Source organism: Nematolebias whitei, chromosome 1, assembly GCF_014905685.2.
Source record: "Nematolebias whitei isolate Nwh7 chromosome 1, NemWhi1, whole genome shotgun sequence".
Taxonomy (NCBI): Eukaryota; Metazoa; Chordata; class Actinopteri; order Cyprinodontiformes; family Rivulidae; genus Nematolebias; species Nematolebias whitei.
This window is the reverse complement of record NC_056498.1, coordinates 53,781,707-53,798,580: the sequence shown is the minus strand read 5'-3', so window position 1 is coordinate 53,798,580 and position 16,874 is coordinate 53,781,707. Positions and strand designations below refer to the sequence as shown.

At 36.5% G+C, this 16,874-nt stretch overlaps 1 protein-coding gene across 1 annotated transcript in view; it reads right to left on the bottom strand.

The window, feature by feature from the left end:
- Nucleotides 1-4,610, bottom strand: part of lmbrd1 (LMBR1 domain containing 1) — a 54,234-nt gene extending 49,624 nt beyond the window's left edge. The window contains exons 1-3 of the mRNA XM_037693634.1: nt 4,534-4,610; nt 1,681-1,857; nt 1,234-1,297 (exon numbers count right to left, since the gene is read on the bottom strand). Coding sequence (XP_037549562.1) covers nt 1,234-1,297; nt 1,681-1,857; nt 4,534-4,599 — 307 coding nt within the window. The 5' untranslated portion in view covers nt 4,600-4,610. The remainder of the gene's footprint in view (nt 1-1,233; nt 1,298-1,680; nt 1,858-4,533) is intronic.
- Between the last annotated feature and the right edge of the window lie 12,264 nt (nt 4,611-16,874).

Here is a 16,874-nt window from a genome sequence, read left to right as displayed (position 1 = left end):
ATATATATATATACACACACACACATATATATATACACACACACACATCTATATCTATATCTATCTATATCTCTCTCTAGATCTCTATATCTCGATGTATCGATGTAGATATATCGATATATATCGATTTTTTTTTTTTTTTTGGGGGGGGGGGGGCATAGGTTAAAATATAGAGATTATAGGGAAAGAAAATATTTTAAAAAAGCAATAATAAAAGTAATTTGGAAAATGAATTGACAGATAACCTGTCCTACACTGACCACAAAGTGATTACAATCAACTGACACCATCTTGTTAACTACAGTTTTAGTTTGTGTTGTTTGTTTTTTCCTGTTCTGGCTAACTAGGAATCAAAAAGGAAGAGTTTGAAACAAGTTACAAGAAATCAATGGACAGCAGCAGATACTATGAGCACAATAAAAATAGATTTCACATTTACCATACATTTTACACAAAAATTACAATTAGTTGTGTAAAAGATCAAAAATAAATATTAACAGATTTTTAAAACTTAATTTGCCCATCGTAAAACTAAGTTACTGCATTGTCATAAAAACTTTTTTTCAATTAAAATAAACTTTGGAACATTATATCCTCAATGCAGTATATGAAAAGGAAAACCAACTATTTTGACTAAAATGTCATCAAGAAGGTCAGAATGGTACTCAAAAATATGTGAGCAACTGTAAAACATATCTTGGAAAAGTCTTAAATTTAGATGTGCGAGTCAAGTCATAATAGTCTGTTTTTTGTTCGTTTCGTTTGTTTGTTTTTTAAATCAAGTTTGGAAAAATTATCAACAATTAGTTTTGCAAATGCTGAATTTAAAAATGAAGAGTGTGGTCATTGTCAGAGTTCAAACTCTCAATATCTTCTGAAACAGTAGCTTTTATATCTGTCCCATATCCAGCAGATCTCCAGTCCATCACAGGGCCACAGAGACAAACAACCATTCACACTCTCACCTAGGGACAATTTAGAGCTACCAATCAGTCTAACATGCATGTTTTGGTCTGTGGGAGGAAACCAGACTATGCCAGGATCCTTATTAAAACTGAACTGGAACAAGCATCACCTCAAAGACAAACCTGAGCTAACATCACAGCACACTAATAACCAAAACAAAAATTGTTTCAGTTCCTATAAAGATGCCTCTCTCTCCAATTAATTGAATATTTTGTGTACAAATATAGTATTTATTTTATTATTAAAACATAATAAAAATGTACTTACTGTAGTAGCCATACAGCACAGTGGCTTCAATGTGCTGTCGTGTCTCATTGCTTGTTGCCCACTCCTGCAACACCCCCAAAAAAAGTCAGGTTTAAGCTTTAATAAACTAAACATTAAGCCAAAACAAAAATATACAGATGACATAATGCAATAACATAGAAATAGGTAACAAGCGCCAATAGAGGTATGTAAGCTGTGATAGCACTTTAATACACAAAAATAGCAACTACTTTGAGATGTTGAACCCTAAAAATGTGTATAACATTTAATACTTTACCTGATGGCATACTTATTTATTTAAATTGATTTTCCTGTAACTGTAAGCAGAACGGCCACAGTCCAAAATATGCATGTTTAGTCCGCTTCAGGTCCAGGCTTCCTTTATAAAAGAGATCCGTGCTCTAAATGGCATTTGCCTGGTTAAATAACGGTTAATAACATACTAACCTTATAGGTGCCATTGGGATATTTCATGTATGACACGAGGAATATGTCCACTGGTAGAAGCGCAGAGGTTATCAAAGCAATGGCTAGCGCACATATTGCTGTGACGGTTGAAACAACCTCACTATCCTGTCGACTCTGAAACTTCCGAATGTAGATCCAACAGAACGCCAGAATAACCTTAACAGAAAAAAGTAAAGAAATTAAAACAAATGGTCAGCAATACAACGATCCTTCAATTAAATCAGTATTCTGAAAGTGTTCTGCTAATATAATTGATACATTTATGTTAAGTATAAAAAAAACTTTATACGAGACACAATACAAAGAGGCAAAAATGTTTTAACTCTAAAACTTCAACTGCAAAAAATCGTAAAAAAGAGCTAGGTTTTTATGTAGGAATAACAAAAAAATGTCAAGAAATATGTTGACAGAATAGAGAAGAATATTAAAATTAGATTTAGAAGAGCATTTAAAAGCCCAGGACTTATTGAAGGAATGCATATTACAGTGCATGCAATAATTTTAGCATTTTGTGCTGACAATTTATAAAAAATGTGTTGTAGCCATTTTGAAAACACCAGTATGCATCATCTCATATAATCTGTGTTGCAATTTACTCTCAGCTACAGCAACAACAAATTGAGGGTGCATTCACACCAGCCCTGTTTAGTCTGCTTTAATGGAACTCTAGCTCGTTTGCCTAGGAAGTCCGGTTCGTTTGGAGAGGTGTGAACGCGCCATCGAACTCTGTCTCGGAACAAAAAGGCGAACTCTGGCCCGGGATAAAACCTAGGTATCGGTCCGGTAGAAGAAAACTCTAGCGCAGTTTGAGTACAGTGTGAATTAATCTCAATGTTTATTATGTTACAGAGTTACAGCCATTTTGTTGTTGGTTAATGTTGATTAGCTGTAGCAGCCATCTTGAATTAGGTTGACACCTAAAGTTATTCAGTCGTTAATGTATGATATATGATTTTCAGAAAAATTTAATGAACTCCATACAGTAGTTTCTGAGAAGTTTTGCTAACAGACAGAGTTGAGACTAGTAATTATTGCTTAAGTTTTAAGCCTCCTTGACCTTACCGCTGCATTTGATACTGTGGACCACAGTATCCTTTTATCCCGGCTAGAACACTGGGTTGGGATTACTGGTGCAGCGTTAGAATGGTTCCATTCATACCCGAGCGACAGGAGTTTGTGTTAATATTGCTAACACTATCTACTTCAGTGCCTCTTTCCTGCGGGGTCCTGCAAGGCTCCATTCTTGGACTCCTTCTGTTTTCTTTGTATCTCCTCCCCTTAGGGTCTATCATGAGGAAACACGGTCTTTCCTTTCATTGTTATGCTGATGACTCTCAGATTTATCTGCCGTTAACACCTAACAGTTCCTCCTCCATTCGCCCTTTGTTAAAATGTCTTGATGACATCAAGACTTGGATGGCTGCGAACTTTGAGTTTTAATGATCAGAAGACTGAGGTCATTGTGTTTAACCCTAGCTCTGCCACTGACCCTGCAAACCTGGACTCCCTTCAGCCATATCTAAAACAGTCCGTTACCAATCTCGGGACAGTTTTAGACTTGGACTTTTTTTATTTTTTTTAAATAGACTTGGACTTTAAGTTTAATAAGCAGATAAATTATGTTCTTCAAAAAAGCTTCTTTCAGCTAAGGCAGATAGCAAAGCTTAAGTCCGTCCTGTCCAGATCTGACCTTGAAACATTAGTCCATGCATTTATTACAACCAGGCTGGACTACTGTAACTTGACTGGACTACTGTAAGTCTGTGTTAGAAGCTCTTCAAAACTGGATGAGTAAGAGGAGTTGACATCTTAAACTTGCTATCAAACTACAAGATTTAAAAAATCATGTTACCAAGGTAAGAAAAGGCATTTTGTTGCCTCGGTGTAAAAGCAGTCGAGTACATCTACTAAGTAATTAAACTGGACTAGCAATTTGAAATTCTGCTGTTTAAAATTAAGAAAGGCAGAAAAAAAAAAAGGGTATGACCTAGGAACATCCAAGAAAAGGCATCGAAACAACAAGGTTATATTCCAGACACAAAAGCTGCAAGAAATAAGGACACTGCAAACAAGTGTGCAGCACGAGCTGCTAGTCTGCCACTCACAGACAAGATTAATCAATTAAAGACCCGCAGCTTTAAGCCTCTGGCTGCTCGTTTTGTCAGGTAAAGACGCTGGCTTTGCATCCAAATAAGATCTGAACCTGCTGATTAAATAGAAATGTGGGCAAAAAAACAAAGCAATTTGTTGGCATGCGGATTTTTTAGTCTATTCTTCCCAATTTAACCTGCCCTGCGACTGTGAATGACAGCTAAGAGATAATGAGAGCTAAATCTGGCCGCAGATTACTTTGGTGCACAAATTTAAAAAGCATTTATTTAGGAAGCAGAGCACCGAGGTCAGTCTAGCTGTGACTGCATAGGAAAGAAAAAAAGAGTTTAATGACGGGAAACAAAGAACAGAGCGCTTTTCCCAGCAGTAATGAAGTATTTATGCGGAATTGCACATTTTTAAAGAAGTGTTGACAGCTAAATGGCAACGCTAGGTCAAGTAAAGTAGGAATATCCAGTTATACTTTCGACTGAGCAGTGTTTTACACTGACATTTATTTTAATAAAATAAAATAGAGCGCGTACCAAATACAGTAACAGTTATTTTAGTGCGTCATGGCTAAAGTTAGATAAATCCAATCCGCAGCCTTTCCTCATGACGTATGTTGCGCCGGATTATGTGAAATATAAGCGACTCCACCGGCTCCTAACGCCTCCGAACGGGATTATCTGCCGCTGCTCTTCGTTAGAAAACTAAACAAGCATGTTATAAAGTGCTTACCAGAAGTATAAGGGTGAAAATTGACCAACCGATGACAGATTCTGACAGTAAGGTCTGCACCGCCATCTTTACTTCCTGTATCAACAAACCCATGTGATCGTGTGACGTCACCGCGTCCAGCTACGTTCTTACCAAAACAATCCAAGGATGGCGTCTCTAAATACTGGTCCAGATGACATGATTTGACCTTTTTTGTTATCTACCTGAATGATTGAGTTTACAAACCTTTTGTTTGTTTGTTTGTTTGTTTGTTTGTTTGTTTGTTTGTTTGTTTGTTTGTTTGTTTGTTTCTAAATACTGTTAAAATATTATACAACTACTCAACTGCTCCCCCTTTCTGCACATAGGACAATAAAATTAATCCTGCACCACAATAAACACGTTAATGTTTTTCACATTAAAATATTTCACACATGTTTGCAACTGACCTGTTTAGATCTTAATTGATGGTATTTTTTATATATTCTGTTTTTTGTTGTTGTTGTTGTTGTTGTTGTTGTTGTTTTTGTTGTTGTTGTTGTTTTTGTTGTTTTTGTTTTTATATATACACACATCAATCTTGTGTGATTCCTTGTGTACATTTATTTGTACTGAAACACTGGCACAACAATTTCCTGCAGGATCATTAAAGTTCTCTTATCTTAACACTTCAGAAGTCTCTTATTGCAAGTTGTTTTTTAACTGGAATAAAATGGATAAAATATCAAATGTACTAAATGAAAAGCTATGCAAGTTATGCAAGCTATGCAACTTTTTTAGATTTTTCTACCTGGATTATTGAACATGCATCAGGATATGCAATTATGGTACAGCATCTTGTTCAGAAAAACATCTTATTTGCACTTCTTAATTTAAAAGATCTAAAAAAGTTAGCCTTCATCAGGTAGCTCATGCGTTTACACAAATTTAAGCCATAGACCAACACGTAAACAGGGACGTCACCAAAAGAGGATCAGGAGAGGTGCAATTCCCTCTATAAATTTACTTACTAGCCCCATGTAGTCAGAAAGTTGGACAGTATTCACATATACTTTTATGAATTTGAATATAAGACAGGATAAGGCAAGCTTCAATGAGTTTGGTGTAGTGGCTGTGCTGTTGTCAAGTATAAAATAGAAAAGAAAAAAAAAACTTTACTACAGTGCAATATCTTACACATAGTATAATAAAGTTCATGAAGTTTTAATATGGCTTTTGCTTCTGGTGTGCCAAGTCAGTGAATACCATCTAGCTACTTATTTGAAAACATTCTGGAGGCATCCCTGCATGGATAACAGGCTAGATATTTGTAAATCATATATAAATGTTGGTGTTAACATACAAGTTCCAGACGTGTTTTTTTACTTTTTTGTTTATGTTTTAGTAAAATGTGTTACTGAAATAAACTGAAGAGAACACTCTGATTATTGAGGGGGGTGGGGGGGGGCACACACCTTTTTCAACAATTAAAAAAGAAAAAATCCAAGATCATATAATGTTCAACTGTGACTACATCCTCCTTTTCCAAGACTCTGAACATCTAAATGCTGCGTAGCTTGAACTACATGCCCAGAAGCTTTTCTCATACTCTGAACTAAAAAAAAAATAAAAAAATAAAAATCTAATTTAGAGCATTGTATATTCCAGGAAAATCTAATGAATGTGACCAAAAGAGACAAACATGTTGGCATTTAAAGTGAGTGTGGTAAACTTGAGAGAGATGTTTTCGTTGAATGTAAAATGAATGAATGTGATGTTATAAGGCGTGTATCCCACTCATTCTGTATATACTGTACATAGTGACTCAGTTATCTAGCATCGGTTCCGTTCAGGAGCCTCACCTTAACCTTAGAAAATGTAGTATGTATAATTTGCATATTTTGCATCTGACCATTATAGGTAAATTTATGTAAAGTACTTTGTGAGCTGACGGTAATTAGCAAATTTACTTTATAATGCACTGCAAGTGCAGGTTGGAGCTGCAAATCTCACTAAAGATATGTATTAAATAAGTTTTTTTTTTTTTTTTTTTTCAGAATATAGTACAATTAACTAAAGTAGTTTAAAGTTTTGGCATATTATTTTAAAGTTAAAAATTGTGTTGACTCCAATGCATCTGCTGTAGTGATAACATTAGTTACAGTAGTCATGCCTACGTTTTATCTCATGTTGAACAAAAGCCTTAAACCACAATGTTTGTTTCTTAAATCAGTTTCTCACTTAGAGCCCAGTAAAGTCCCGACCAAATGTTATTCTTTCTTACTCATAAGAAAAGAGCAAATCCTTTAAATTTTCCTTAACATAGCTGTAGCTCTAGGCCGAACTATGTTATTGTATCTTTTAATTCTTTAACTTTTTGTCCGTACTCTGAGTGCTCACCTGCACATGAAAGCCTACAGAGTCGGCAAACATACTGGTAAAAGGTTCTTTTGTGTTTTTTACGAGCACATCAAAAGGTGCACATCAATGATCATGTTGGCGTACAGATTAGTGACACAGAATATAAAGTCTTTGTCTGGGGCTTTGCCATATGTCAACATTGTAAATCTTGCTGAAAAAGAGACAGGTGTTTTGCCTCAAAACCTTTTCAATAATAGTGAACTTAGTGCTCCATGCATGCAAAAGCAAGCCACAGTTTATCATAATAATAGTGTTTGCTGAGGTTATACATGTGCACGTACAGTATATCCAGGTAAAATGCTGTTCTACCATCATGAAACGAATGCACACACAAAAAGGAGAGTGCTGCATTTGTAATGTTCTGATTTCAGTGAACTGAAACTCCATTAGGTTAAACAGAAGAAGGTTTGCCATCAACGCTCTTCTTTGCTTTATTGCATCAAACATTGATATTTTATTTGGAGCGTAGCTATGTTTATTCAAAGGGTGGACATTAAGAGCTTTTTGACTTTATCTTTTACTAGACACATTTCATGATGCTCAAATAAATAATTATGGACCAAAAAAAAATTCAAGAGCAACTTATGTTTAAAGCATTTGACACATAACGTGACATAATGATAGTTTTTATAATGATCGTCAGTTGCATGTAAAATGTAATGCTTCTTTATCGTTGCAATACAGCAGGGTGAGCATGCTGGGGGTGGGATGGGTAAATTTTCTGAGTCCAAAGTGTTTCACGGTGAGATCACCTCTCTGATATTGCCGATACGATGGCAGCCTTTGGAGTCGAACCAGTCCTGTAGAGCTGCTGCAGATTTGATCTCTCCACACTTCAGTGATTCCATGTTTATTTCATCTCAGACATGTTTATTTGGAAAACTGCAGAAGTATCAGCTGAAGAGCTTTGTAGCTCAGGCTTGTTCTTTCTCTGGGAAAATAAAAATGGCGGTAGATTTTTATTTTTTATTTTGTTAAATAAGTCAGAGGTTTGTTCAGTTCAAATCACTCACTACAATAAAATTACAACAGAAATTGCATTTTCTGTTAAAAACAGTGAGAATGTCGAGCACTGAAAGCCCAGTGAGATTTGTTGAAACTGAAATTGATTTGCAAAAGTTAAAATAATCAGAACACTAAAAACAGTAAAATGCTAGCTTGAAGCCATAAGTAGCGATGTGCTAACTAAAAAGGGTAGCCAAATGCTAGCTCAAAGTTCCAAAAGGGTAACTAAAAAGCTTAATGTAGCAAATGGCTAAAAGTGGCTAAAAGCACATTATTTGCATGAATGCTCCTGCAAGTACCTTGCAGATGTTGAACACTGTCTATGACGGTGCGGTAAGTTTCATAACTGGCTGCAACTACCGTACCCACTGCACCCTGTATTCACTTAACTGGTCATTAACTTCAAACAGACTCTCTCACCGATACATTTCATATTTAAATCAGTCCTTGGTCTGCTGCCTTTTTATAGCTCCTCCTCCTACATGTCACATTGTCATTGCAGTCACAGCGTGCGCTCTCAATACATCATTACCTGCAGTGTCTCCTCAGTGCAGACCGAATTTGGCAAAAGGGCCTTCTCTTACTTTGCTCCTGTAACCTGGAACACCTTGCAAAAAGATCTGAAGCTGCCGACTTTTACCTCTAAGGAATTTTAAACAACTGAGTTCAATGCAAAAATCAATTCAGACATTCCTGTTTTTAGTATTTTACCCTGTTTAAGATCACTACTTACATTTACTTTTCATTCTATATGCTTTTTATGACGTTCAGTGCTGTTTGTACCGCATCTGTTTGTTTTGGGTTTTTTGGGTTTTTTTATTTGAAAATGGGTCCTCATGACTCTGAGACTAACCTGTATAAATAAAGAGTGAATGAATGAAAAGTATCAAAGGTTAATAACTAAAAGCTGAAACTATCAAAAACCTATAAGTATGAAAGGGCTAGCTAGAAGCTAAAATTAGTTAGTAATTAAAAATGTTATTTAAAAGCTAAAAAGCAGCAGAATGATAGCTAAACAAAAGTATGCAGAATTATTTAGCTTACAAAACTGGAAAAAAAAAAAGCAGGAAAACAGTAGTATCAATACTGAAACAGCATTCATACTAATCAATCACTCTGGAAACTTCAAATGTTATGTTGTGCAGGCCTATATCATTCAAGATGAGGTGGAATACTTTAGCATAACCTGCATTACCAGTACTTATCAGTGGGTTCTTTGTCAAGAAAGCAATCCAAATACAATATACTATTACACATATTCAAGATTATAATTGAAATATTACAGTGAATGATTCCTAAAGGTCAGCCTGTATTATTAGTTTTGGCTTAACCTAATCATACACTGTATATTTATATGGGCATTTAGGCAGTAACATTTAAAAGATGAGTTTTTTTCTCCATGATGTTTAGTCTTTGAGTGTATAGAAACACCTTTAGCACGTTTTTTATTTTGCTTTGTTTATTTTTCGCACCTACTCAAATATCCATCAAACAATCTAATATGCACATTTAGAGCACAAACTGTGGAAATGTGCACAATAATCACAAGGATAAGAATCTTCTAAAAGGGCAATTTCTGCCACATGTCTTAGCTAAGTTTTGGGCTCTCTCAAAAGGATGCCAAGTATGTAGATGGAATATCTTGGGGACAAAAACAACATGACCATCTGCTGCTTGCCAAATCTCACCATGTCCCCTGCTATCTGACTTTTTAAAGTTCAGTAAAGTGGAAATATAAAAATTATCTTTTAAAGGGCAATCCTTTGGAACTATGGGGATATGCCTGAGGCATGTCTCTCACTTGTCAGAGTGTTTTGTTTTTTGACAAATATGTCTTGAAAACTAGTGTGTTTGCTTTGTATTGGATGGTTTTCTGTCTTTAAAATGGTCGGGTAACATTTCTTATTCTTACAAAACTGTTACATTTCCCAGGTCTAACATAAATTGGACATTAGGATGTTTTAAAATATATGACACCGTCATGCAAAATGTATAGGGGTCAAAATGAAGGTGCAGCTTGCAGTTTCCTGGTTAGTTTAACACTTAAAACTCAAAGGTATTCAATGTTTAATGGCATGGACTGGAAGCAGACACTCATGGAAGCTACTGAGATTTCTATTCCCTTAATAATCCAGAAATAAGGTGAGAAGAATTCATTTTTTGCCCTTCACACATAAAATACAGATTTTTTTTTTCTTCTTTAAAACAATGTGCTAATTACTCAGGAAAATCTGCTGAATAGACTGAACAGGTTTTATTGGAACTGCCAGAGAAATACTTGGGACAGCTTTTGACAGCTTATGATTTAGTAAAGATTTTGGTGGGAGGACAAGTTGAACTCCATCCCCTTTACTTCGTGCATTGCATAATTCGTCTTGCCTAGCAAGGTTTTCCACGAAACAGCAAGTGGATGATTACAGCAAAGTTGAATGTGATACAATAAAAAGCTGCTTTAATATTCCAAAATGTTGCGTTTGTCACATTAATGGACAAAAATGAAACAGAGGAAGTAAGAAGTTATCTAAAGTAGTGGAGGCCGGTGACCTGTTATTCAAGTGGATTTTTCCACCTGAAGCCATACTTGGAAATGTTCACTAAGCTGTTGCTTTTGTTTTCAGAATACACACAGGGTCGATTTGGAGTGATTTGTGGCAGAAGAGCTCCAAGTCATATTAATTTCTAATAGAACTGTGTGGTGAGATAGAAAAAGATAACTTTAGATAATCCACAGTCTATGAATACTGTATTAGGTCATGTTTTTATTACAAAATACTTATTACTATTTGATTGCTTTGATTTTAAAATACTAATTTCCCTAAACTTAAGTGTTTTCTGCCTAATTGTAAGAAAGAACTATAAAATCAAAAAATTGCAATTGATTTTGAACAAGATTTGTGCATAATCTTGATTAAGTTTTAATTATGATTATACTGGAAATATTTGTTTAAAAAAAAAATAAAGTAGCTCTGAGATTTGAGGATACCCCCACAAAACACTACTACAAACACTACCAATAATATTAATAATATTATTAATACTATTAATATTATTAGTATTAGTAATATCATTAATAATACTAATACATACATACACACGTACGTACGTACATACATACAGTACATGCTGGGACTGAGCAGAAAAAGAGTGGGGGGAAATTGGAGAGTGAAAAATGGCAACCTTCATGTGGGTTTGAATAAAGAGAAATGGAAGCATTTGATTCCTGTTCTCAGGTATGGGCGTAGAGGCTGTGGCGAGTGTGTGTGGGGCTGGGGGGTGTGGGGGGGTTGTACCTGTTTTTACAGCATTTGCTAGAATAGAATAGAATAGAAACAGCCTTTATTGTCCCACGGATGGGAAATTCCAGTGTATCAGCAGCAACAGATAAAAAGATAAGATTTCACACAAAAGTTCCTAAAATGTTAAACAATACAATATATAAGAAATAAGATAAACAATAAATAATAATGTTCAATATGTATTGGAACATTGAGAATGGCAGACTATTTACAGTACAGTATTACAGGCAGAGTGTGTGTTTTAGCAGAGGTCAGCATGTATTTAATCCTTATTGAGTTTGTTGGGAGCAGTGATGGTTGTAGAGTGGAACAGCTGCTGGGAGGAAGGACCTGCGGTGACGCTCCTTTGTGCATTTAGGATGCAGTAATCTGTCACTGAACGAGCTCTCCAGTTCAGCAACAGCTTCATGCATGGGGTGGGAGACGTTGTCCAGCAATGATGTTATTTTAGCTCGAGTCCTTCTGTCTCCCACCACCTGCACCTTGTTGTTTCAGTATTTGGTGAACATGTAGGAACTGAAGAGTAAATGAAAGTGGTGAGAAAAGCCTTACTTGTATTAAAGCATGCACTGTGACAATCACACAGTTTTTGACACGTTTCTTTTTGAATGACTGCCAAGTTCCTCCCAAAAGGCAAAACAATCAAAATGTGTGGAACACACAAAGCAAAAATTATACTGAAACACAATATTTTAAATACCATACACCATGTTTGTAATAAATACATAAATTATGCTTTTATTCTGTTATGCACAGTATACCTTACAGTGATATGGTGCAGGGGTTTGAGTACTCCTTTGGATGTGGTGGCTCAGGTGTTTGTCTCTGGTAGAGTCTTCCATAGAAAACTGGTCCCAGCATTCAGTGGTCCCAAAAGGCAATATCAGTCCATGCTGGATGGGATACCAGGTTGAGTCCCTTGAGACACACCTGGGAGGGGAGCTTGTTGGTGAATGCCTGCTGGCTGAATTCTGGCTCCTGGGACAGAGCCAGTCTCAGCTCCCACCAAAAAACAAAGAATGCCACCTCCACGTGGATCTACTCCTGGTTCTGGAACTAAACACTGAACTTTCTTCTATAATCTGAAGTCACAAGTCTGACGTAGGGCAGGTGTGGAGGTATTCAAAATTCCCCAGCTTCACACTTAAGAGTTGGAGTTCTCCCTTATGAATAAAACCTGGTTTATTGTCCATGAGAAGTGAGAAGTTTTGCTGACGTGGTTGCATGATGAAAGTTGCATGTTTTTCTTCTCTCATCCCCTTTTTAAATAAAAAAATAATTAGATTCTTTCAGGGTATGTGCGACGTATTGTAAGGCTGGTCAGAATTTAATAGGTGTGATTACATGGAAAAGTAGCTGCAGTACTCCGTCAATTCAGGCTAAGACTGTTAAGAAAATACAACCATCTTTCAACCTATTCCAGCAAAAAATGTCAAATGAAACTGATATAAATAAATAAAATAACTAGTCAATGCATGGAAGTAGACTGAACAATTTTGGGGTGGCATAAAGGAGAAAAGTCCTGTTTCTCTGCACTTACCATGACTGTGCTGACCAGAACAAAGTACGCCTCAGCTGGGAAGCGTAGGGACAAGTTCCTGCACTGTCCGTCAGAAACAGTTTCTTTGGAACAAATTTACACAATATTGCTTCTCCTCAGTTAACAGAAAAACCAACTCTTCCTCCTCCAACTCCTCCATCATCAACTGAAAATAAAAATCCACTCTTCCAACCTAGCTGTCTGCAGTCAAGAGTCCCCCCCCACCCCACACAGTTTCTCTTTGAGGTTCCACATTCACATCAAGTTCAAACTTAAGTCCAAGTTTCTTTATAGTAATTTGCATCACATGCGATATATGAGGTGCACACAGGGTCCCAGTTACATCCAACAATAGCAAAAATATAAAAAGAAACAGTACTAAGGATCTACGATATAAACTAATAGGCTAAACACTTAGTAGTACAAAACTGAACAACAGCAGCACGAACACGAGTCTGTTCAGATGAGTACAAATGAATACAGATTAAATAAATCAGCAGCATGAGATCAGCAGCATGGATAATCAGCAGCACATAACAATCAAAGTGGCATTACAGTGGGTTTTTTTTTTTTTTTTTAGGTCTGTTTTTATCATCCTGATTAAGGATTTATGAGTCTAACAGCTTCAGGGTAGAAGCTGTTCCTCAGCGACATTCAATGTCTTGTGAAGTAAAACCAGGCCTTAATAGTGTCTTTTCTGTGCCTTTGAGGATATTGTTTCCAAAAGTAATAGTTTAAAAATATTAATTAATTCATTAATTCTTATTTAATTGTATTCATTTATTTTATTTGTTTTTTGTATTTATTATATTATATAATTTAGTTATTTTATTCATATATGTTGTGGTTTTTTTTTTCAATTTATTCATTCATTAATTTTATTTATGCTCGTTTGTTTTGGGTAGCTGCAACAAATACCTTAAAGTCTGTCCAGACGGTTTATCTCCCCACTGTAACTGCAAAAGCTTCACATCAACCCTGCTCTGACAAAATTAATTTGAGCAGCAAATAGAGCCTGATGAATATAGATGGAGTAAGGCTCAGTTTATCATTTTCATCATTAGGATTACAGTAAAACTGAACGTCTAACATCTGATATATTGTAAATAAGCAGGAATTTGCCTTGGTAATACCATTTAAAAATATGCTTGTTTCATCTAATTTATTAAATGGCATGTTGATCTTCCCTGGGGGGGGGGCATGATCACTCAATTTCCTTTACAAAGTCTAAAGGTCACTTCATCTTAACTACCCAACCATGTACACAGTTGATGCAACGTTGATATGGATTATAAGTGTGAGCATGGGGGGAGGGAAAATCCACATTGAAATTACACCACAGTGATAGTAATTCACATCAAAATATTGTAATATTTATAAAAATCTAGTGCAAGTACATTTCTCTCATCTGCAGTTAGTCATGGATAGTTGGTAATGATTTATTTTTCAGGCCAATTTTAATCACAAGTCATTCGTTTAACTGGCCCAGGTCGTTAAAACGCTGCTCTGGAAAGACAAACAGAGTAACATAATAACCAATCAAGCAGTTAATACAGTAATCACACTCACACCACAATGTCTGCAGCACATATCAGCTTCATAAACCCCAGACTGCCTGGATGTTTTTCCATTCATTCATCTTTATCCACTAATTTCTTTGTTGGGTCGTGGGGGATGCTGGCGCCGACGTCCTGCAGTCACTGTGTGAAAGGCCGTGGACATCCTGGACAGGTCCATTTACACTTTCTAAATGCATTAGACGTTAATAACAGTTTACATAATCTTATTTTCCCCACTATAATAGCCATTTGATTTTGCCGAGTCATTTTTGTTATTGTCTCATCTATCTAAAAATATAAAGAAATTTCCATAATTTAACTTGTGAAAGTGAAAGAAAAAATATGAAGTCAAATAGATGAGAAATAAATTGCTTGGCTATAAAAAGGTACTAATAGAGTTGACGTAAAATGAAACACAACTTCTTCTTATGTTCTATTAAAGCTTATACCCCCCAAAAATTGGACTTCTCTCTTCTGAGTAAAATAAAAGCAGCATGACTTAAAGTAAAAGTTGAAAAATAAAATAAAGACCAGATGTGATTTCTTTGACATTTTTCTAGCAATTCAAAGCAGCTCATTGAACAAGATTTTTCAAATCAACAAAGCACAGGAAACATATTTTGATTGCTTTAATGTGTCCACTTTAACTGTAAAAAAACAAATTAGGGGAATTTTTTTAGAATCAGAATACGCTTTATTATTATTATTGCACCGAGATACAGCGAGAATATGTCCGTACAGTCGTCCAAAAGATGGGCGGAGTGCACAAAGCTGCTGCTATAAAGCGTGGCCTTCTTATCCTTTTCAGAATACATTTCTTGGAAAGAAAAAAGGGACAAAGTCTTGAGGAGAGGGTAGTGGCATTACAAAAAAGACCACGTCACACCTTGTCCTAACAGGACTGAATTTAAGACATAAAAATAAAACTGCCAGCCAAGCACATTTATGAACGTTACATAAACATTTGACAACGAGGCAGTCCATGAAGCACCAACAGTCTATTGTCCTGGTAAGATGATGGTCAGCCATCACAGTTCTGATAAGCCTCCATAGAAGGGGGGGGGGGGTAAATTAAGCTTTTCCTTAGTTTACACATTTCCCAGGAGAAATTGACGAGTCGGCCTGTTTCGAGGCCAACCAGGGAGTCAGATTCAGATAATCCACAATTGTTGACTTATTCAGGCAGACTATTTTTCCTTGTCAGCCTTTGAGTCTGTACCGATACTTCCAAGGTCCAAAATGCCAGATTAGGGTGCACTCTGCTGGTCCGTGCCTACGAGCCTCTTCAAGGTCGTTTTCATGCTGACGGGTCCCAAAGCCGCAGGTGGCCTGCGATTCAAACCACTTCCATTTTACAGTTTAGCTCGTATATCAGCTGATTTTGAGTTCTCAAAGCACGGACCAATCCTTCACATAGGCAGCAGCCTGACATGGGCCAAATTAGCTGCAGTCGTCTTCTTTGTACGCTGATAAACCAGGATCCAGACTATTCCAAAAACAGGAAACCTGTTATAATTCCAATTATATGCAATTTCAGCATCCTCGATCGACAGCAGAGGTAGACATATCACCTCCAGAGATATATCCAGATGCATGTGTGTCATCTGAGCAGATGAGCGTTCTCCAGGACCCTGTCGCTTTGTTGAAAATATTTTTTCATTTGTGTTGAAAATCCAGTTGGTCAGATCCAAAACAGCAGTTTTCATTTCAGAAGAAATAGGAGCTGCTCCGATACACGGACAGAAAGCAAAAAAAAACAGGAGGAAAACAGGGAGCAGGGAGGAAAGCGTGCGCCTCATTACAGAGCCAGTGAAGATTAAAAAAAAAAAAAAGCACAACAGAGAACACACACAATGAAGGCAATTCATGAAAGAGGATGGCACAACGGCACAGTTGTTGGAGACGTCTCCTCATGGCAAGAAGGTTGCAGGTTCACCTACCAGCCTTTCTGTGTGGAGTTTATATGTTCTGCCTGTGTATGTGTGAGTTTTCTCCATCCCTAGCTGTGACTGAGAATACCTTGAATGGTTCTCTGTCTCATTTGTCTCCATGTGGCCCTGTGATGGACTTGCGACTCGTCTGCTGTCTCTCACACAGTGACTGCTGGAGACAGACACCAGCTACCCTCCAACCTGGAAAGGAAAAGCAAATAAAATGAAAATGGATGGACTGATGGATAAATTGGATGAATGAGAAAACCACATAAGATCTAAAAGAAAACAGACACGTGGAAGATAAAGGGATTGTCTAACAAAGAAAAAAATACCCATCAGCATTTGATTCCCTTCTTTATGCAATTGTTTTCACATTTCTTTCAGCACAATGTTCGCTGTGTGTGTGTGTGTGTGTGTGTGTGTGTGGGGGGGGGGGGGGGGTTAGAACATCATCTGTCTAAACATTAGCATGTGTGGTGCCTGAACACCTGTTTCTTTAGTGAGGGTTTCTTAAACTGTTGGCAGGCTCTTTTGATAAAAACTTAAAGGGAAAAGTACTTTGATTTTTTTTTAATCAATACTGTAGTTTTTTTTTCCTTTAACTCAGGTACAAAAGTGTACTGTGGTT